The sequence below is a fragment of the Ranitomeya variabilis genome, chromosome 3 (assembly GCF_051348905.1).
Source record: "Ranitomeya variabilis isolate aRanVar5 chromosome 3, aRanVar5.hap1, whole genome shotgun sequence".
NCBI lineage: Eukaryota > Metazoa > Chordata > Amphibia > Anura > Dendrobatidae > Ranitomeya > Ranitomeya variabilis.
The window spans coordinates 72,614,478-72,635,024 of record NC_135234.1 but is presented as its reverse complement, the minus strand read 5'-3'; the positions used below and the strand labels follow the sequence as shown (position 1 = coordinate 72,635,024).

Genomic DNA, 20,547 nt, shown 5'->3' with positions numbered 1-20,547 from the left:
TACTGAAGGGCGCGCAAGGTCCTCCACCTCTTGCAAGCACATGTCCAGGCATGTTTGAAGTTCACCAATGACCATCTGGATGATTCAGGGGAGGCATGGGAGAAGGTCATGTGGTCAGATATGACCAAAATAGAACTATTGGTATCCACTCCACTTGCCATGTTTGGAGGAAGAAGAAAGATGAGTACAACCCAAAGAACACCTTCCCAGCCGTGAAGCATGGTGGGGAAACATCATACATTGGGGGTATTTTTCTGCAAAGGGAACAGGATGACTGCGCCGTATTGATGGGAGGATGGATGGGGTAATGTATTGTGAGATTTTGGCCAACAACCTCCTTCCTTCAGTAAGAGCAATGAAAATGGGTTGTGGATGGGTCTTCCAGCATGACGATGCAAACACACAGCCAGGGCAATTAAAGGGTGGCTCTGTAAGAAGATTTCAAAGTTGTGAAATGGCCTAGCCAGTCTCCAGACCTGAACCCAATAGAAAATCTTTGGAGGGAGATGAAACTCAATGTTGTCCAGCGACAGCCACAAATATGAGGTATTGACATGCTCAGGAGAACTTGCACAACAAATTTTGGGGTCCATTTTCTCCTGTTACCATTGTGAAAATAAAGAAATTTGGATCTAAAGTAAAATTTTTGTGCAAAAAAAGTTAAATGTTTATTTTTTCCTTTGTGTCTGCAAATTGAGATTCTGGTTTGGCTTTAATCCTAAGTCATGTGACAAGGCTCGTTAAGGGGTCAACATTGACTTTTAGGATTGCTACTTCCAACAGGTGGCACTAGAGTTCTAGTCCTCGTCCTCTCTGAAGAGACAATTTGCATATTTTTTACTTCCACACTGCAAAAATTCCTGTGAAGCACCTGATGGGTTAATAAACTTCTTAAATGTGGATTTGAGCACCTGTAGGGGTGTATTTTATAGAATGGTGTCAATTTTAGGTATTTTCTGACATAAAAAAATGATTTGTAAATTTTGTTGGAAAAGTGAGAAATTACTGCTCAACTTTTAACCCTTCTAACTTCCTAACAAAAAAAAATCTCAAAAATTGTACTGATGTAAAGTCGACATGAGGGGGAAATGTTATTTATCAACTGTTTTGTGTGATATATCTCTGTTTTAAGGGCATAAAATTAATAGTTTGAAAAGTGCTAAATGTTTCAAATTTTTGTCAATTTCAGATTTTTAAACAAATAAAAACAAGTCATATCGATCAAATTTTACCACTATCATGAAATACAATATGTCTCTAAAAAAATCTCAGAATACGTGGGATCCGTTAAAGCGTTCCAGAGTTGTTACCACATAAAGTGACACTGGTTAGAATTGTAAAATTTGGCCTGATCATGAAAGTGGGCTTGGGGTTGTGGTGGTGAAGGGGTTAAATAGGGATGGGGCATCAATATGCTGTGGCACCACAAGCCCTACAATTCCCATCTTGTAATGTTTGAGCTATTAAACCCATTTTTCCTTTTCGTAGCTTAGGTTCCTTTACATACTTTTACTGTACGGGATTATTCTATCCATTAAACCACTGCCCAGATGAAACAATGGTATGGTTTTAATCTGATAAATTGTATTCTCCTACTCTGTAATCCCAAGAAGCAAGAACCGAAGAATGAACCGAGATCCCATTGGTGCTGTAAGTGGAGCAGCACAAGATTTACAGATCATCCTCTTTACAGATGACAGCACTACACTATGGAGTGAAATGCAGAATCTCATTTTTGTTCAGAAGGATTTAGAACATGGGACACGGCGTCCCGTCATAATATCTCAGTGATATAGAAGCTTAAGAGCACTAACACGGAGAATGCTTTCCAGGGGAAGATTACAGAAGTGCTGCCTGATAATATTGTCACGCTATGGGAATGGAACAAATGTGCATTTTGGGCGGTGTATCTGGGTATTTATCACAGTATCACAGTCACTAATCCCTTAAAACTTCTCTGTTTCCTTCCAAAGCAATTGGTCATTCTAATCGGTATCATTCGTCAGTCTATTGGAGAGGCCACTTACCTTCCATACAATTTAATTCAGTTTATACATTCTGCTTTTTTGGATGCACCGTATGTTATAGTTTTATTTTGCTACATGTAAATGATGCTCTATGTTATTCAATTCCTCAACATTTTCAAGATACTGCTTGCTGTCAGTGAATGAGAACACTTGGTCATAATCACAGAAGTGAAACATCTTGCTATTTATCCACTGTGCTGAACGGAATTAGTTTTATGCATGCGATTAGTATGTATTCCCGGAAAGTTCCTGACGTGATAAATGGGGGTCTATTAGTCAGAAGTAGAACAAACTTGTGCCTTCCTGGCAACTATGTCACACACAAAAAGATGGACTAATATAGCTGACTATTCTATCCGATCCTCTGGAGTCCAGTGCAAAGACTTTTTTATGCTGCTTTTTTACTATGGTAGCCCGTTGGTGACAGATTCTAAAATATGGCTTATGTCCTAGGCATCCATTAAACTTATACACCCAGAGCTTTTCATGACATTTGCACCACACATATTTCATATTGGCATAGAAATGACAGATGCCACTGTAAGGCTATGTGCACATGATGCGGATTTGCTGCGGATCCGCAGCGGATTTTTCCGCACAGAAACGCTGCAGATCCGCACTGTGATGTACAGTACAATGTTATTCAATGGCAAAAAAAAAAAAGCTGTGCAGATCGTGCGGAAAAATCAGTGCTGAATTGCTGCGGATTTCAAAGAAGTGCATGTCACTTCTTTTGTGCGGATCTGCATCATTTCTGCACCCTTCCATGTTAAAAATCTGCAGTGGCAAAAACCGCTGAAAATCCGAACAAAATCCGCGGTTGCGGATTCTGCCAGGAGATGCGGATTTTGTGCAGAAAATTCTGCACCTCTTTTCCTATGTGTGCACATAGCCTAAGAGTAAGTTCACATTTAGTTTTTGAGGCGTTTTGGATCAGAAACTTAGTAGAAACTCTCCAAATCCTCCTTAAAGGGAATCTATCAGTAGGATCATCCCTCCTAAACCGTCTATATTGGCAGGAAGGTCATAGGAAGCTGAATAAAATGATACCTTCATATCTGTGATCCGATATATTATTGCAGAGAAATCCAGTTTTTTTTTTAAGTAAATGAGGTGTTAGAATCTATGGGCCGGACATACACTCACTGGCCACTTTATTAGGTACACCTGTCCAACTTCTTGTTAACACTTAATTTCTAATCAGCCAATCACATGGCGGCAACTCAGTGCATTTAGGCATGTAGACATGGTCAAGACAATCTCCTACAGTTCAAACCGAGCATCAGTATGGGGAAGAAAGGTGATTTGAGTGCCTTTGAACGTGGCATGGTTGTTGGTGCCAGAAGGGCTGGTCTGAGTATTTCAGAAACTGCTGATCTACTGGGATTTTCACGCACAACCATCTCTAGGGTTTACAGAGAATGGTCCGAAAAAGAAAAAAAATCCAGTGAGCGGCAGTTCTGTGGGCGGAAATGCCTTGTTGATGCCAGAGGTCAGAGGAGAATGGGCAGACTGGTTCGAGCTGATAGAAAGGCAACAGTGACTCAAATCGCCACCCGTTACAACCAAGGTAGGCCTAAGAGCATCTCTGAACGCACAGTGCGTCGAACTTTGAGGCAGATGGGCTACAGCAGCAGAAGACCACACCGGGTACCACTCCTTTCAGCTAAGAACAGGAAACTGAGGCTACAATTTGTACAAGCTCATCGAAATTGGACAGTAGAAGATTGGAAAAACGTTGCTTGGTCTGATGAGTCTCGATTTCTGCTGCGACATTCGGATGGTAGGGTCAGAATTTGGCGTAAACAACATGAAAGCATGGATCCATCCTGCCTTGTATGGAGCATCTTTGGGATGTGCAGCCGACAAATCTGCGGCAACTGTGTGATGCCATCATGTCAATATGGACCAAAATCTCTGAGGAATGCTTCCAGCACCTTGTTGAATCTATGCCACGAAGAATTGAGGCAGTTCGGAAGGCAAAAGGGGGTCCAACCCGTTACTAGCATGGTGTACCTAATAAAGTGGCCGGTGAGTGTAGATCCCTCTAAGAATTTGCCTCCAGAGATTATTTTATATGAAAGGGAGCGTTAGGCCTCTTTCACACTTCAGTCTTTTGGCGTCAGTCTGAAACCGCCATTTTCCTCAAATAGCGGATCCGCCATTTTTTGGGGGCGGATCCGCTATTTTCCCATAGACATACATTAGCGACGGATTGTGGCGGATGGTCGTCCGTTCCATCCGCCATGCGACGGATCCATCGAGATTTGGCGGACGTCATCTAGACATTGACGGACATTGTAACGTTTTTTGTCTGCGCCGAATTGGCGGTTCGCGACGGATCCGTCTCGTCCGCCATTCCATAGAATGGCCGCCTATGGGCGACGGATCCATCGCAACCGTCATTTCGGCGGATCCGTCGCCCCAATCCGCTTTTTCAATTGCGCATGCTCCAAAAAGTAGATACTTTTCCCAGACAACCCCCAAGTAACGTCAAAAAACCGGATCCGTTAGAACCGTTTTCTCAACAATTGTGACGGATCCGTCGATCTGTCACTATGTCGGAGCTGACTGACTCCAAACAACTGAAGTGTGAAAGAAGCCTTACCTGTGTGATGTGTATTGGCCACTCTCTGCTCTCCTGATCTCACTATAGAGCTGTGTGTGATTATAACTAGTGAGGAGCGAGTGTACTCGTTGCTCGGGTGACCTCCGAGTATTTAAGACTGCTCGGAGATTTAGTTTTCATTGCGGCAGCTGAATGATTTACAGCTACTAGCCAGAGTACATGTGGGGGTTGCCTGATTGCTAGGGAATCCCCACATGTAATCAGGCTGGCTACTAGCTGTAAATCATTCATCTGCCATGATATAAAATAAATCTCCGAGCAGTCATAAATACTCGGAGGACACCAGAGCGTGCTCGGGAAAACCTGAGCAACGAGTATACTCGCTCATCACTAATTATAACCCGTTCAGTATTTCACATCAGTATTTGTAAGCCAAAATCAGAAATGGAGCAAACAGAGGAAAAGTATAAGAGAAACACGTCACTACTTCTGTATTTTTCATTCACTCCTGGTTTTGGCTTATAAATACTGAGGTAAAATGCTGACCGACTACTGAATGTGTGAACGTGGCCAAACTGACATATCTTCAGCTTCCATCTCATAGGCAGTCAGTGCGGCAATATTGTTGCACTACAGCAGAGCTGTGAGAACTGCAGCAAATCTGTTTGTAAGGCCCCTTTCACACATCAGTTTTTTGCCATCAGTTGCAATCCGTCGAATTTTGAAAAAAACGAATCTGGCAACTGATGCCGCCGGATCCGTTTTTTTCTCATAGACTTGTATTAGCGATGGATTGCGATGGCTGGCCTCACGTTTCATCCGTCGTTCGCCGGACCCGTCGAAAATTGTTTGTCTGGCGGCTGGAGACAACGGACAAAGTAACGTTTTTTGTGTACATCAAAAAAACAGACAGCGACGGATTCCATTTTTTTAACTGAGCATGCTCCAATTTATTTAGAATCCAATAAGTCAGGTCCTCTAGTTGGATCCGTCGAAAAAACGGATCCGTTGCATCAGTTTTTCACAATCTGCGACGGATCTGTCTAGCCAACGGATTGTGACTGACGGCAAAAAAATGATGTGTGAAAGGGGCCTAAGAAGGTCAGGTCTATTATTCTGTGTTAGGCTTCTTTCACACTAGCGTCGGGCTCGGCCCGTCGCTGTGCGTCGGGCCGACGTTCCCGACGCTAGCGTTGTCTCCGCCGCACAACGGGGGCAGCGGATGCATTTTTCCAGCGCATCCGCTGCCCCATTGTGAGGTGCGGGGAAGCGCGGGGAGGTGGGGGCGGAGTTCCGGCCGCGCATGCGCGGTCAGAAAAAGCGGACCGTCGTGAGCAAAAAACGTTACATGTAGCTTTTTTTGCTCCCGACGGTCCGCCACTGCACGACGCATCCGTCGCACGACGGGTGCGACGTGTGGCAATCCGTCACAATGCGTCGCTTAATGTTAATCAATGGCGAAAAAACGCATCCTGCAAACACTTTTGCAGGATGCGTTTTTTCGACAAAACGACGCATTGTGACGGAAAGCAGTTAACGCTAGTGTGAAAGTAGCCTTAGTTACTTGTCTTACTCTGGTAAATCCACCTGTTATTAATAATAACTTTGGGGGCAGATTCTAGAGGACATTTATGTCCAGCTCATAGTCCTGAACCGCTCATTTACATATAAGAATGGATTTCTCTGGAAATATCAAGGTATTACATTATACAGCTTCCTATGACCTATATGCCTATGCAGACGGCTTAGGAGGATTGACACTACTGACATATTCCCTCTAAAAACTCCAAAATACTCAAAAACTTGTGGAAAAACAACCACAAAAATGGACATAATGCACAGCAATGTAAAAACTAAATGTTATCTTGTAACTTCTTTTAACCTACCTTAATGAAGATAAATGTGAAAAGACACCAGTAGCGGAGCCGCCATGAGAAAAAAAAGGAAAACCGCCAGATTTTTCCTGAAGCGTCTGATTCAAGGAAAGCTTGGCGGCATCTAAAGGATGTCGTGTACACATAGCTTTTTTCCACTCCAAACATGCAAAAAGACTCTGGAACTGAATCAATAAGTCTGGTCTTGCGGATGCCAGTCTTAATGAAGGGCGCGCTAGAGTATCAAGTGCTGAATTCATTAAGTGGCGCCATTTAATGAATTTGGCGCATCTTTTCAGTTGTGTTCATCTCACCAAAAATGCTACTCCAGATTTCTGGCATAAGAAACACCAGCATTTTTACATCAGTTTTCTGGTGAAAACAACTTTGTAAAACTGCCCCCATAGTTTTACATACACCATGGCTATGTAAACATTGGGTATTTGAGGATTTTTTTATTCACTCCCAAAACACAACCTGAAAAATCACTAACTAAAAATTACACCTGAAAGACTCTCACTATTCATTTCTCTTTGAAGACCACACCACTTAAAACTTACAAAACTCTTCAAGACCTTTTCAAAACAGCTTCAGGATACACAAAACTCCTCTGAAATTCTCCCCAAACAAGGAGCATTTCTTGATGTTTCTACTAGAAAACTTGCCAATTTTGAACACCTCAAAAAAATCTCTGTGTGAACATAACCCTAGTGTATGTGCACACGGCATCTTTTTAAAATGGATTCTGCCAAGAGCCCACCTGAAAAAGCGCAATAAAAAATAAACATAATGCACAGCAATGTAAAAATTATGCCGAGCACATATTATGTCTTTTGTACTATTTTTTTTTTAACCTCGTCAGGCTTTGAAAGCCGTGAAGCGTCTGAAAAAATGACATGACCATTCTTTAGGCGGCCTACAAGTATCTTCTAATAAAATGTAAAAAATAAAAAAGACACTGCAAAGTTAAATAGGTGAAAAAGAAGACATTTCAGGAAAAACACCGCCAGCACTTTCCTGAAGCGTCGTAGCGGCAGCATCTATAAAATGCCATGTGTACATCTAGACATCTATAGTATATCTGCCTCCATTTACTTACAGGTGCTTCTCACAAAATTAGAATATCAAAAAGTTAATGTATTTCAATTCTACAATACAAAAAGTGAAACTCATATATTATATAGAGTCATTACAAACAGAGTGATCTATATAAAGAATTTATTTATGTTAATGTTGATGATTATGGATTACAGCCAATGAAAACCCAAAAGTTATTGTCTCAGTAAATTAGAATAATTAGCAAAAAAATCTGCAAAGGCCTTCCTAAGCATTTAAAAAGGTCCCTTAGTCTGCTCCACAATCATGGGGAAGACTGCTGACTTGACAGATGTCCAGAAGGCAGTCATTGACACACTCCGTAAGGAAGGTAAGCCACAAAAGGTCATTGCTACAGAGGCTGGCTGTTCACAAAGTGCTGTATCCAAGCATATTAATGGAAAGTTGAGTGGAGGGAAAAAGTGTGATAGAAAAAGGTGCACAAGCAACCGGGATAACCGCAGCATTGAAAGGATTGTTAAGAAAAGGCCATTCAAAAATTTGGTGCAGATTCACAAGGAGTGGACTGCTGCTGGAGTCATTGCTTCAAGAGCCACCACACACAGACGTATCCAGGACATGGGCTACAAGTGTCGCATTCCTTATGTCAAGCCACTCATGACCAATAGACAACGCCAGAAGCGTCTTACCTGGGCCAAGTGTAAAAAAGAACTGGACTGTTGCTCAGTGGTCAAAGGTGTTGTTTTCAGATGAAAGTAAATGTTGCATTTCATTTGGAAATCAAGGTCCCAGAGTCTGGAGGAAGAGTGGAGAGGCCACAATCCAAGCTGCTGGAGGTCTAGTGTGAAGTTTCCACAATCAGTGATGGTTTGGGGAGCCATGTCATCTGCTGGTGTAGGTCCACTGTGTTTTATCAAGACCAAAGTCAGCGCAGCCGTCTACCAGGAAATTTTAGAGTATGCTTCCGACAAGCTTTTTCAAGATGGAAATTTCATTCTCCAGCAGGACTTGGCACCTGTCCACACTGCCAAAAGTACCAGTACCTGGTTTAAAAACAACAGTTTCACTGTGCTTGATTGGCAGCAAACTCGCCTGACCTCAACCCCATAGATTCTCTATGGGGTATTGTCAAGAGGAAGCTGAGAGACACCAGACCCAACAATGCAGATGAGCTCACCTCACCTCACCACACCTCAGCAGTGCCACAGGCTGATCGCCTCCATGTCACACCACATTGATGCAGTAATTGATGCAAAAGGAGCCCCGACCAAGTATTGAGTGCATTTACTGAACATACATTTCAGTAGGCCAACATTTCCGATTTTAAAATAATTGTTCAAGCTGGTATTATAAAGTATTCTAATTTACTGAGATAATGACTTTTGGGTTTTCACTGGCTGTAAACCATAATCATCAACATTAACAGAAATAAACACTTGGAATACATCACTCTGTTTGTAATGACTCTATATAATATGAGTTTCACTTTTTGCATTGAAGAACTGAAATAAATTACCGTATTTTTCGGAATATAAGACGCATCGGACTATAAGGCGCACCCAGGTTTTAGAGGTGGAAAATAGGGAAAAAAATATTTGAAGCAAAAAAATGTGGTAAAATATTTAATAACATACTATTATATGTGGTGTTATTATATATAATAGTATGTTATTATGTTGGAAGTTGCGGGACCAGTGTGGTGTCTGTGAAGTACTATATGAAGATGCTGGAGGGTGAGTATAAGAATGGGGGCACAGGGCTTATATTGAAAGCACCACTCCAGCACTGCAAAATAACACTGGAGTGCTGCTTTAAAATCCCATGGGAGAACTATAACTCCCAGCATGTCCTGCAGATCCTATGACATGCAGCAGCTGGGGAGATCTGTGTGTCCGGGGGAGGAGGAGGCAGCAGCAGCAGGGTTCCGGGGGAGAGGAGATCGCTGCATACCTTCCTGGGCTGGAGCTGAGTGCTGTGCAGTGTGCACAAGGAGAACCTGTGATGATGTCAGAAGTGGGCGGGCTGGAGCATCACATGGCAGAACAGAGCCCTCCCTCTTCTTGACATCATCACAGGTCCTTCAGACTCCAACACTAGAATCTGCTGGCTTCCATTACCTGTGCTGTGGAAAGGCAACAAGAGGGAGGGCTCTGTGTGTGCAGTCATGGGATGCTTTTACCTCACCACAGGCTGGCTGCCACAATTAAGAGGTTAGTCTTTCCAAAACACAATAAAGCACTCTGCCACTCCTTTAGTGAACTATAACTTGGGAGTTATAGTTCACTAAAGGAGTGGCAGAGTGCTTTATTGTGTTTTGGAAAGACTAACCTCTTAATTGTGGCAGCCAGCCTGTGGTGAGGTAAAAGCATCCCATGACTGCACACACAGAGCCCTCCCTCTTGTTGCCTTTCCACAGCACAGGTAATGGAAGCCAGCAGATTCTAGTGTTGGAGTCTGAAGGACCTGTGATTATGTCAAGAAGAGGGAGGGCTCTGTTCTGCCATGTGATGCTCCAGCCCGCCCACTTCTGACATCATCACAGGTCCTCCTTGTGCACACTGCACAGCACTCAGCTCCAGCCCAGGAAGGTATGCAGCGATCTCCTCTCCCCCGGAACCCTGCTGCTGCTGCCTCCTCCTCCCCCGGACACACAGATCTCCCCAGCTGCTGCAGGAATCAGCGCTGAGGAAACCATGTGTGTGGCTGCTTAAGTGCAGTATTCATTTGCTGCTCCGGCTCACCGCTCAGCTGATAGGTGGGCGGGGAGTAGCTAATGAATATTCACTGCACTTAATCATCGGGACCACATGATTTCCCCAGCACTGATTCCCGGCAGTGGGGACATTTTTCTGCCTCCTGAAGTAGGATAACAGTGCGATCCCACTCGCTGCTGCCCCCCTCCCCACATGCTACATCCCTACCATAAGACGCACCCACACTTTCCTCCCAAATTTGGAGGAAAAAAAGTGCGTCTTATGGTCAGAAAAATACGGTACCTTTTTGATGATATTCAAATTTTGTGAGAAGCACCTGTATATGTTGAGAGCTGTTCTAAGCATAAATGCAGAATAAACACAAGGAGCGAATTGATTCATCAGCGGATGCTCTGGTCAGGGACTAACACAATAAATAAGCCCCAAAATATCCAGCAGAGCACAGAGCCAATGACACGCTACCTTGATCTATATCCTTTGACTTGATTCACAACCATCCCAGTCATCGAACCCTAATAAATAATTGAGCCTCTTTTATGAATAGAGTAAAAATACTGTGTTAATATCGATATAGGACATCATTATAGGGGTTGTCCCTTTACTGAAAATTTTGGCATCCGCACTTAGTTTGTTATAAAAAAAAAGCATCACCTTGCATCCGCCGCAGCTGCCCAATGTCTGCAGCGCTGACATCAAGTCAATAGCATGGCAGCCAATCAGTGAGCTCATTGGCTCAGAGTTGGGCATTTTAATTAGACAACAGAGCTGCTGAGCTCACTGATTGGCTGATGAGCTGTCAATGTGATGCTGGCGCAGCAGCCGGTACTGGACATCTGGGCAGTGGCGGAGACAGTGAATAATGAGCGGTTTGTTTTTGTCCCTGAGTACCAAGATTTTCTGAAAGGGGACAAACCCTTTAACAGGTAGTTTGATGGAGGTAATCAGAAAGGTAATGTAATATACCAAAGAAGTCTTTATCGAGGAACTCTTGGAGGTCATCTTGTTGGGTTATATCTATAGTCCATCCTTTATTGATTAACCTCTTAACTACAGGGCGATTTTTTGCACTTTCGCTTTAGTTTTTTCCTCCCCTTTTTCCAAAATTTCTCTTTTTTTATTTCTCAATTTTTAAAGAGGTCGTCCAGTTTAAAATGAGAAGTCTGCAGTCACTCTGTGTGACTGCAGACTTGCCAATCCTCCACACGCACTGTGGGCTGCGAGAATTTGCCTTTGTCTGCTGCTGGAATGGCAGTCAAGTATCTGATATGTATACTCCCAGGTAGAACCTGTCTAGTGGGTGCAGCCTCGCTCAATTCTCCTGATACCCTTGTAAAAATAAAAAAAAAGTTTGGGTCTAAAGTACATTTTTTGGGAAAAAAGTTAAATGTTCATAAACCTTGAATGTGGCTTTGAGCACCTTGTCGGGTGCAGTTTTTAGAATGTTGTCACTTTTGGGTATTTTCTGTCATATTGACCCCTCAAAGTCACTTCAAACATGTGGTGGTCCCTAAAAAAAATGGTTTTGTCAATTTTGTTGGAAAATGAGAAATTGCTGGTCAACTTTTAACCCTTATAATGTCCTAACAAAAAAAAAAAATGTTTCCAAAATTGTGCTGCAGTAAAGTTCGCATGTGGAAAATGTAATTTATTAACTATTTTGTGTGACACATGTCTCTAATTTAAGGGCACAAAAATTATAAGTTTGAAAATTGCAAAATGTTCAATATTTTTGCCAAGTTTGCGTTTTTCTTTAATAAATAAACACAAGTCATATCAAAGAAATTTTACCAGTAACACGAAGTACAATATGTCATGAGAAAACAATTTCAGAATCAGTGGGATCTGTTGAAGCATTCCAAAGCTATAACCTCATAAAGTGGCAGTGGTCAGAATTGTAAAAATTGACTTGGTCATTAAGGTTAAAATTGGCTTGGTCACAAAGGGGTTAATCTATGTATCAATGGTAGTTTTCACATTACCAAGTTAAACTACAGATACCGATTTTTTTAAGAAACTATATGTCAAGTTTAGACGTTTAGGAAATGATGTGGCTGGTATCATTGTAAAGACATTTTGGCAAGAAATTCAACAATTAAAAAAATACAAAGTTTAGCTATTTTGGTTTTTTCCCCATGTGATTTATTTGACCAAATACAAAATATTTTATCTGTACAAAAAATAATTTCCGTATTTTGCAGATTATAAGACGCACCGGATTGATTATAAGACGCACCCCAAAAAAACCTTTTTTTTTATATAAAATGGTGATGCCTCTTATAATCCATGCGTCTTATTGTTTACTGGGGGTGGTGGCTGCAGTGAAGCGGGGATCCAGAGTCACTGCTGGAGGAAACAAGAGTGGAGCGTTGCTGCATGCCGCAGGCTGAGATGAGGCGGTGTTCCGATGTGCGCCGCTGCGGGTGAAAATGGCCGCGGTGCTCTGTGGTGTGGGGGGCTTCGCTTCGCCAGCATTTTGTGAAAGCCCGGAACCCCTTGCACATCCGTTAATGCGATGTGGTGGCCTTCAGGAAAATTGCCGCCTGAGGCGGCACATGCTCAGATTGAGAACTCGTCAACGAGATCTCGGCACCCGAGATCTTGGTGCTGAGATCTCCATCCGCGCATGCGCCAGCCCCGGCGGCCATTTTCCCGGAGGCCACCACATCGCAGTAATGGATGTGCGGGGGGGGCTCCGGGCTTTCACAAAATGCCGGTGGAACCCCCCACACCACTGAGCACCGCGGCCATTTTCACCTGCAGTGGCGCACATCGGAACACCCCCTCATCCCATCCTGCGAAATGCAGCAACGCTCCACTCAAGAAGTGTAACACAAGAATAAAAGTAACAGAAATTTTATTATGGATTTCACAAAAGTTCCCTGCTGTTAAACATTACTCAACATTGAAATTCCAACAATAAGTAGGTAAAGTTGTGGAATTATGGAAATCACAAGGTGGATAGACATGGTAATGGTATGAAAATTATGAAAAAATTGAATTTTTTTTAAAATCATCTCGATTTATTCAGTATCGAGTACAGGTGCCACACATAGAAATCCCTGAACTTTCATGTCTTGACTGCCATCAATGAGGTTAATAATGGTTACCTAAGGGATGTTGTGCCACGATGAATGCACTTGGGCAAATCATCAACATTCATGGTTAGCTGTTCTCTTTACAATTGTTGACCAAAGATGTCCCAGATGTGTTCGTTGGGAGAGAAGTCTGGAGACACTGCAGCCATGGTAGCACGTTAGGGGCAATGCTTGCTCCTCACAGCAGCAGGGGAAACATGCAACCTGGCTTTGTTTTGTTGAAAAAGGATCCTGGGACACTTGAATATGATTGACATGGGAATAAACATATTTACGTAGTGGCCGCTATGAATGAGATTAATAATGGTTGTCTGAATACTGTTCATCTACGCTGAATGCACTCTGGCAAATCATCAAGATCTGCTGCTGGCAGCTCCCTTTGCAACTGTTGACCTATGATGTCCCAGATGTGCTTAATAGGAGAAGATGCTTAGGCTATGGTAGCACGTTTAGGCACACAGGCTGCTCACAGTAGTACAAGAAACACTCAGCCTCACTTTGTTGTGTTGAAAAATGACTCTTAGGACACTTCGGAGAAATAGCCACGACCAAATCAAGTAAAAACAACCTGTTGGTGTACCTGAAATAAAGATTTGAGAGGTCTGGTTACTTTTACATTATGCCACCTCACACCATAATCCCGGATGTAGGACAAGTGTGACATTCCCTTGTGAAAACCTCTTAATGGCGTTGTCCACATTCTCTCCAGTCCGATCCCTGGTTATCGTTGCTTCCAAGACAAAAGTGTGATGCTAAAGAGGAGATACCTCCATTCCAACTTTCATTGCAGTCTTGCTCTGCACCGTGAAAGCCATCAAGAGTGGTGGCATTATGTCAGTGCAACACCTGTAGCTGAATGTCTAGCTCATAGCCCAATGCCATGCACACACTTTCTGATTGTTTATGTAGACGCTGTTTGACGCGTCAAGCTTAGTATGTGACATTCAATTTAACTTGCGGTACAGAATGGTCTAATTGTAGAACCAATGGTACAGCCATTTCTCCAAAGTGTCCCAGGAGACATCTTTTCAACACAGCGATGCAACGTCACATGTTTCTTGTGCTCTGGGAGCAGCCAGCATGGACTTAGGCTATGTGCACACTTAGCGGTTTTTACTGCGGATCCGCAGCGTTTCTGCAGCTGCGGGTCCGCAGCAGTTTCCATTGCGTTTACAGTTACATGTAAACCTATGGAAACTGCAATCCACTGTGCACATGCTGCGGGAAAAACCGCGCAGAAACGCAGTGGTTTACATTCCGCAGCATGTCACTTCTTTTGTGCAGAATCGCGGCGATTCTGCACACATAGGAATGCATTGATCCGCTTACTTCCCGCATGGGGCTGTGCCCGCGATGTGGGAAGTAAGCGGATCATGTGCAGATGGTACCCGGGGTGGAGGAGAGGAGACTCTCCTCCAGGCCCTGGGAACCATATTTGTGTAAAAAAATAATTAAAATAAAAAATAATGATATACTCACCTCTCAGAGCTGCACGCGGCTGTCCGGTCGCAGGGTTGCTGTGCGAGCAGGGCCTGCGATGACGTCGTGGTCACATGACCGTGACATCACGAAGGTCCTTCTCGCACAGCATCTTTGGAACCGGACCGCCGCGTGCAGCGCCGAGGAGATCGGGACGTCAGAGGGTGAGTATAATAACCATTTTTTTATTATTTTTAACATTACTATTGATGCTGCATATTGCTGCATATGCAGCATCAATAGTAGGAGTAAACCCGCAGCGGAAACCGCAAAACAAACCGCGATAAATCTGCAGATTGCCCTGCAGATTTATCAAATCCGCTGCGGGAGAACCCGCAGAGGACCCTCCCTACGTGTGCACATAGCCTCAATGTGCTACCATGGCCTGCAGCGTCTACAATTGAGCACATCTGGGCACGTCATAGATTGTCAATTTCAAAGGTAGCTGCCAGCAGCTGATCTTGATGATTTGCCCAAGTGCAGTCAGGGAGGTAGTTTCCATTTTTTCATCATTTGCAGATCATTAACATGTTTATCAATCCTGTAATTTCCATCATTCCATGACTTCTCTTCTTGGTGTTGCAAATTCAATGTTGAGAACTGTAGTAACACAATTCCCGTGTGTAATGTATGCAATGAATATTACAGTTAGGTCCATATATATTTGGACAGAGACAACATTTTTCTAATTTTGGTTATAGACATTACCACAATGAATTTTAAACAAAACAATTCAGATGCAGTTGAAGTTCAGACTTTCAGCTTTCATTTGAGGGTATCCACATTAAAATTGGATGAAGGGTTTAGGAGTTTCAGCTCCTTAACATGTGCCACCCTGTTTTTAAAGGGACCAAAATTAATTGGACAAGATTCAATAATTTTTAATGAAATGTTCATTTTTAGTACTTGGTTGAAAACCCTTTGTTGGCAATGACTGCCTGAAGTCCTGAACTCATGGACATCACCAGACGCTGTGTTTCCTCCTTTTTGATGCTCTGCCAGGCCTTCACTGTGGTGGTTTTCAGTTGCTGTTTGTTTGTGGGCCTTTCTGTCTGAAGTTTAGTCTTTAACAAGTGAAATGCATGCTCAATTGGGTTGAGATCAGGTGACTGACTTGGCCGTTCAAGAATATTCCACTTCTTTGCTTTAATAAACTCCTGGGTTGCTTTAGCTTTATGTTTTGGGTCATTGTCCATCTGTAGTATAAAACGACGACCAATCAGTTTGGCTGCATTTGGCTGGATCTGAGCACACAGTATGTCTCTGAATACCTCAGAATTCATTCGGCTGCTTCTGTCCTGTGTCACATCATCCATAAACACTAGTGACCCAGTGCCACTGGCAGCCATGCATGCCCAAGCCATCACACTGCCTCCGCCGTGTTTTACAGATGATGTGGCATGCTTTGGATCATGAGCTGTACCACGCCTTCGCCATACTTTTCTCTTTCCATCATTCTGGTAGAGGTTGGTCTTGGTTTCATCTGTCCAAAGAATGTTCTTCCAGAACTGTGCTGGCTTTTTTAGATGTTTTTTAGCAAAGTCCAGTCTAGCCTTTTTCTTCTTGATGCTTATGAGTGGCTTGCACCGTGCAGTGAACCCTCTGTATTTACTTTCATGCAGTCTTCTCTTTCTGGTAGATTTGGATATTGATACGCCGACCTCCTGGAGAGTGTTGGTCACTTGGTTGGCTGTTGTGAAGGGGTTTCTCTTCACCATGGAGATTATTCTATGATCATCCACCACGATTGTCTTCTGTGGGCGCCCAGGTATTTTTGCATTGATGAGTTCACCAGTGCTTTCTTTCTTTCTCAGGATGTACCAAACTGTAGATTTTGCCACTCCTAATAATGTAGCAATTTCTCGGATGGGTTTTTTCTGTTTTCGCAGCTTAAGGATGGCTTGTTTCACCTGCATGGAGAGCTCCTTTGACCGCATGTTTACTTCACAGCAAAACCTTCCAAATGCAAGCACCACACCTCAAATCAACTCCAGGCCTTTTATCTGCTTAATTGAGAATTACATATTGAAGGGATTGCCCACACCTGTCCATGAAATAGCCTTGGAGTCAATTGTCCAATTACTTTTGGTCCCTTTAAAAACAGGGTGGCACAGGTTAAGGAGCTGAAACTCCTAAACCCTTCATCCAATTTTAATGTGGATACCCTAAAATGAAAGCTGAAAGTCTGAACTTCAACTGCATCTGAATTGTTTTGTTTAAAATTCATTGTGGTAATGTCTATAACCAAAATTAGAAAAATGTTGTCTTTGTCCAAATATATATGGACCTAACTGTATATGCATTACAATGGTTCTTATGAACAACTTAAGATATTTTGATTAAGGGTCCTTGCACATTCTACAATTTTTTTACTGGCAATCACAACAAAATCACAACAAAGTTATATCAAAATCTGCATGCGGATTTTGCTGCTCATTTTATTGCAAATTTGCCACAAAATTCAACCTATTGTGATTTCCGTAAAAATAATTGACATGTGGCCAACTTAAAAATCTGCACTACAGGTCAATTTAGTTGTGGAAAATATCTGTGACATGTACATGAGATTTGTTCATAATGGGTTTGTTTTCTCAGTTTCAAAATTTGGGGGTAAATCGCCAGGTTTCCTGCAGAAGAAATCGGTGGTATCTGTAGTAAATACCAATGGTCAATATAAGCAACAGATATGTTTCACAGCGTGTTCATGACATTTCTTAATTTAAAGTCTCATGCACAATTCTGATACTATAAAACCAGGGTTGCCTACTTTCTCCGTCTCCTCCGCACCTGTGCTGCGATTTTCTCATGCGAGAGGATCTGAGAACTGAGCACTGACACTTGGATCACGCATGCAGCAGAGCAGAAGCCAAGGGTCATCATTACCATAGTACATGCCATGCTCTCGCACCAGATGCCATAAGCTAGTCTATTATGACTGCAAGGCTGGAAACAATCTGAATAAGTTTCTTCAGCGTCATAAAAATCACGGACACATAATTTTTTTACGGAAGAGATAAAGTGTCCTATTTTTCGGACTGTCCTGGAATTTCTAGAGGTTGGCAGTCCTGGTTTAGACCAGGTTCACACAAGGGTTAATAAAATTGTCCCAGTTTTCTTTATAAAACTAGGATGATTTTTCTCTCATTTGTTATTCGTTTGCAATTTGGATTTATACAGCTGCAGCGATTAAAAAATTCTAAGACTAAATATACTTTTCTATGTCAAAGAATTCAAAGGTATCTTTAAAAATCGGATGCTGTACGGTGGCTTCCTATAGAATCTGTTTTTCTTATGCACCCATAGACTTGAAGGTGGGAGATTTATTTATCCGACATACATAAGAAACTAGTGCACGCTGCGATTTTTTTTTTTCACACTCGTATTCGTTTTTCTCATGGACAGTGCTAGGAACGGAAATACTTTCATGTAAACCTTTCCTAAAGTGCAGCAGATTTTTGGGAGCAAAATAATATATTTTATTTATATATTATGCTTGCTTATATGGCACCAACATACTCCAGAACGCTTAATAGACATCATCATAACAGTCCCGATTGGCGCTCACAATCTAGATTCCCTATCAGTGTGTCTTTGGAGTCTTGTAGGAAGCCAGAGAACCTGGAGGAAATCCACGCAAAGATGGGGAGAACATACAAACTCTTTTCCATGGGAATTTGCCCTGAGGTTACACTGTTCATATTATCACCAAAAGTAAAACATCACGTCATTGTGTTAAAAAGCAAACTAGCAATCTCAAAAATGGAATAATACTATAAAGATTCTTTCTATATTCATGATTTGCTTTATAAAGATAGACTTCACATACCGGACATGGAAGAGAAGCTCTCCTCTCTGACAGGGCACGGGATTGTGCCCTTTTCCTATGGCTCCTGGCATCCCTCTCACTTTCTTCGATCCCTCTATGTCCCCAGTAGCTACTCATCCACTTGGCAAAGAGAATATCATCATTGTCTTCCTCGTATTCCATGTACGACCGGGCCAAATCTGGGATTCTCGCACCGGTGCCGTGGAAAGCCAGGACAAGTTGTTGAGTGTTTCCGTCAACTAGAGAACAGCTATAGCTAGTGAAAGGTTTAGATCACTTCAAGCCGCCCCCTCTTAAGCTGACTTTAAGGAAGGAGGAAAAAAAAAACAAAGCAGCAGTAGAAGCCATGGTTTTTATATAAGCCAATCCCTTGTAATCTATTTATCAGCAGGGAAGGGAGAGGTCTTTTAATCTTTCCATTACATTGATTCCAAAGTCACACAGCCTAAAGGGTGATAAATGCAAGTAGCACTGTGTTGTCCAACTATCCTGCTGTCAATAGCTGTCAGTCCAGCAGACCAGAACATGCCTTCTAGGTACAGTACGTGCTATCATTCCAATAGGGCAGCAGCTATGAAAATTGGAATGGACATATCGACAATCGCCAGAAACTGGCAGACTTGATATAGAAGTAAAACAGGCGCAGATGAGTTCTCGGCCAGGGTGACAGCTATTACCAGAGCTGTGAATGCAACTGCTGAGGCTCACAGAGGCCTTTTCTCTGCTCTGTACTTGAAACTTTATCACTGAATGCAAGGAAAAAAAAAATCTGCTGCAGAATTTATTAGCTCTGGGAAACTTATGTAACTTTCTGAGAACAATCTAAAAAAAGACATTTGTACAGAATAATTTATAGATGTGGTTGCATTCTCTAATCTTATATAGTAGTAAAGGTTCATAAACATTGCCCACATTGGAATTATTCCTTTATTTTAAGAATTAATAATTCAGTAATGCAGTAGGAGAATTTGCATCCAGGTTTAGACTGGCCCACAGGAGAATAGGAAAATTCCCCGGTGGGCCCTTGTGTAGGATTAGCCCCCTCCCACCCGATAATACAGAGTCACTGTCATGATATGTACTTTTGCCCTGTCCTGTATTTGAATAATGTGCCATTTGATGTATGTAACGTATGTAACTGTTCTCTGGTTTCTATTAGCTGTAATATATGTATTTTCTTGTGCTGGAGAGTTTACCTGTAACAATGTCTCCTTCCCCCAATACTTGCAGCCCTAAAGGTACCTTCACACGAAACGACTCTACAACGAGAACGACAACGATCTGATCGCTGCAGCGTCGCTGTTTACATCGCTGTAGAGATGTCAAACACAGCAGCTCCAGAACGACGCAGGAGCGATCCTGTGACGTAGCGGTGACGCACTTATCGTTCTCACAGGTCGTTAGCTCCATGTTTAACATTGCTGGCATCGTTGCTTTTGCTGTCAAACACGACGATACACGCCGATCTGACGACCAAATAAAGTTCTGGACTTCTAGCTCCGACCAGCGATATCACAGCAGGATCCAGATCGCTGCTGCGTGTCAAACACAACGATATCGCTATCCAGGACGCTGCAACGTCACGGATCGTTGTCGTTCTCGTTGTAAAGTCGTTTCGTGTGAAGGTACCTTTAGCTATAATGTAATTAAGCTTTGTAAACACCACTAGTGCAGAATAGCCATTGTTCCTCACAGCAGGTGGCTAGTCAAATGTACATACTACTTAGACTAAGTGGAGCCCACTAGTCTAGAATCTTCTGATGGACCCAACCATTGAATAGAAGGTGTGACCCCTACCCCCCTTCATAGGCAGATCCCAGGAGCTCAGACAAGCCATTCTTATTTTGAAATCAGATGTGAGTTGACCTTTGAAGGAGAAGGAGTGGGGATTCTTAGCTGAGGCAAGA

The 20,547-nt window shown here is 42.7% G+C and overlaps 1 protein-coding gene across 1 annotated transcript in view; it reads right to left on the bottom strand.

The window, feature by feature from the left end:
* Nucleotides 1-18,869, bottom strand: part of LNP1 (leukemia NUP98 fusion partner 1) — a 50,581-nt gene extending 31,712 nt beyond the window's left edge. The window contains exon 1 of the mRNA XM_077294153.1: nt 18,641-18,869. Coding sequence (XP_077150268.1) covers nt 18,641-18,802 — 162 coding nt within the window. The 5' untranslated portion in view covers nt 18,803-18,869. The remainder of the gene's footprint in view (nt 1-18,640) is intronic.
* Between the last annotated feature and the right edge of the window lie 1,678 nt (nt 18,870-20,547).